We start from the raw sequence: 1,876 nt of genomic DNA, 5'->3' as shown, positions 1-1,876 counted from the left end.
GAACCAAGAATTATTTAAGTCTCCCTTTCTTGTCTTCATTACCTACTTGAACTTCCAAGGCATTTTTCACCATGACTTCCTCCTCCAAATTCTCTCTCTTTCTCTCTCTACTTTTTTCATATAATCCCTTCTTTCTCTGTTTAATTGCTTAATTCTGAAACCCATATCATCATCTCCATTTACATCTAAGAACAATACCCAACTCCACTTTGGGTCATGGCATTCTGTAAGTTCTTCAAATTCAAGATCATTAGAAGAAAATCCAAGAGAATTGAAGCTACTCAACAAGAACCCATAACCTCAAAAGCTACTACTATAATCACTACTACCCAGTTTCCAGATCGACCTAATTCTTCTAATAAGATGAAGATTATGATTAATAACCCATGTTCATTATCATCTCCTTCTTCTTCATTTGTTCCAAAAAGATTCAGTTGGGAAGAAATAGAAAGATTAACCATGAATTTCTCATCATCTTTAATTGGGGAAGGAGGGTTTAGTAATGTTTATCTATCTTATTTCTCAGATTCAACTCTTGGTGCTCTTAAGATTCATACTGGTAATAGTGAACGTCTCAATCGAATTTTCAAACAAGAACTTCAAATTTTACTTCACATTCGACATGAATATATTGTTAATCTCCTTGGTTATTGTGATGAAAGAGGTAATAAGTTCAAATTCTTTCTTTTCCTGTTAATGGGTTGATTTTGATTTTGATTTCTAGGGTTTTTATGGTTTCTAATTGAAGTTTTTTCTTGATTACAGAAGAAGGGGCTCTGTTATTTGAGTACATTTCTAATGGAAATTTACATGAAAAACTCCATGAAAAAAGAGGAGAAAACTTTGAAGTTCTATCATGGAAGAAGAGAATGTCAATAGCATTTCAATTAGCTAAAGCAATTGAATATCTCCATGATGAATGTAAACCTCAAATCATTCATGGTGATATAAAATCATCAAATATACTTCTTGATGATCAATTAAACTGTAAACTTTGTGATTTTGGGTTTTCAAAAATGGGTTTTTCTTCAACAATCATGCCATCTTCAATGAATCCATTAATGGGTTCTCCTGGTTATATGGATCCATTATATCTAAGAACAGGAATTGCTTCAAAAAAGAATGATGTTTATAGTTTTGGAGTGGTAATTTTGGAGATGATTACTGGAATTGAAGCATTTTGTTCAAAAAAAGAACAGATTTTGACTTCAATTGTTAGTCCAATTATTAAAGATACAAATAGGGTTGGTGAAATGGTTGATGAAGAACTTTTAATGGTGGGAGATTTTGATATTGAAGAAGCTAAAATCATGGCTTCCATTTCTGCAAATTGTTTAAAGCAACAATCTAGTTTGAGGCCTTCAATGACTGAGATATTGAAGATCATGACAGAGAAGATTTCATTCTAAATTACTATTAAATTAAGTTTTCCATGATTCTTGTATAAAATTACTGTAAAGATTCAGTCATGAAAAATTTAGGGAAATAAAAACAGAGTTGGTAGGGATAAAACGACGTGGGTGACAGAGATAGTCACTCTGTCATTATTATAATTGCTATGAGATATTTATAAATTATATAAATTTTGATTTTCTTTTTCTTTTTTCCATTTTGAATGTTGTGGTGTTCGAACGGAAATCAATTAGTTCATGAGATTATAACCGAAAGACAAAGTAAACGCTACGGATTGACCCGTCCCAACATTCTTTTGAGGGAAGTGTTTTGAGTTAGTCCGTTGGGATTAGTTGATTACTCTGTCAGTTTTATTCCATTTTTTGCCGATTTATTTCGAATTGGAACCCTAGGTTTAGACGAATGACCTCCCATTTGGGTTGTTTAATGAGATTGATGTGCAGAAAGTAATTTTTGTGATTAA

General features: G+C 31.9%; 1 protein-coding gene across 1 annotated transcript; it reads left to right on the top strand.

Moving 5' to 3' along the window:
- On the top strand, window positions 1-1,598 carry LOC147569237 (Protein kinase superfamily protein). The gene is made up of 2 exons (XM_086655705.1): window positions 1-664; window positions 766-1,598. Exons 1-2 carry the CDS (start codon window positions 217-219, stop codon window positions 1,407-1,409), a joined length of 1,092 nt encoding a protein of 363 aa, XP_086511831.1. The 5' UTR covers window positions 1-216; the 3' UTR covers window positions 1,410-1,598.
- The last annotated feature ends 278 nt before the right edge of the window (window positions 1,599-1,876 follow it).

The sequence above is a fragment of the Eschscholzia californica genome, unplaced genomic scaffold (genome assembly GCF_041429995.1).
Source record: "Eschscholzia californica isolate CP2 unplaced genomic scaffold, dmEscCali1.0.p SCAF_1, whole genome shotgun sequence".
In the NCBI taxonomy this organism is placed as follows: Eukaryota; Viridiplantae; Streptophyta; class Magnoliopsida; order Ranunculales; family Papaveraceae; genus Eschscholzia; species Eschscholzia californica.
The sequence above is the reverse complement of the archived record's forward strand: the minus strand, read 5'-3'. Positions and strand labels throughout refer to the sequence as shown.

What these genes read in the sequence shown, in the direction of transcription:
- LOC147569237 (XM_086655705.1), top strand. Translation starts at nt 217, where the DNA reads ATGGCATTCTGTAAGTTCTTCAAATTCAAGATCATTAGAAGAAAATCC. An exon ending in TGGTTATTGTGATGAAAGAG is followed by an intron (nt 665 to 765) that starts GTAATAAGTTCA and finishes TCTTGATTACAG; the next exon opens with AAGAAGGGGCTCTGTTATTT.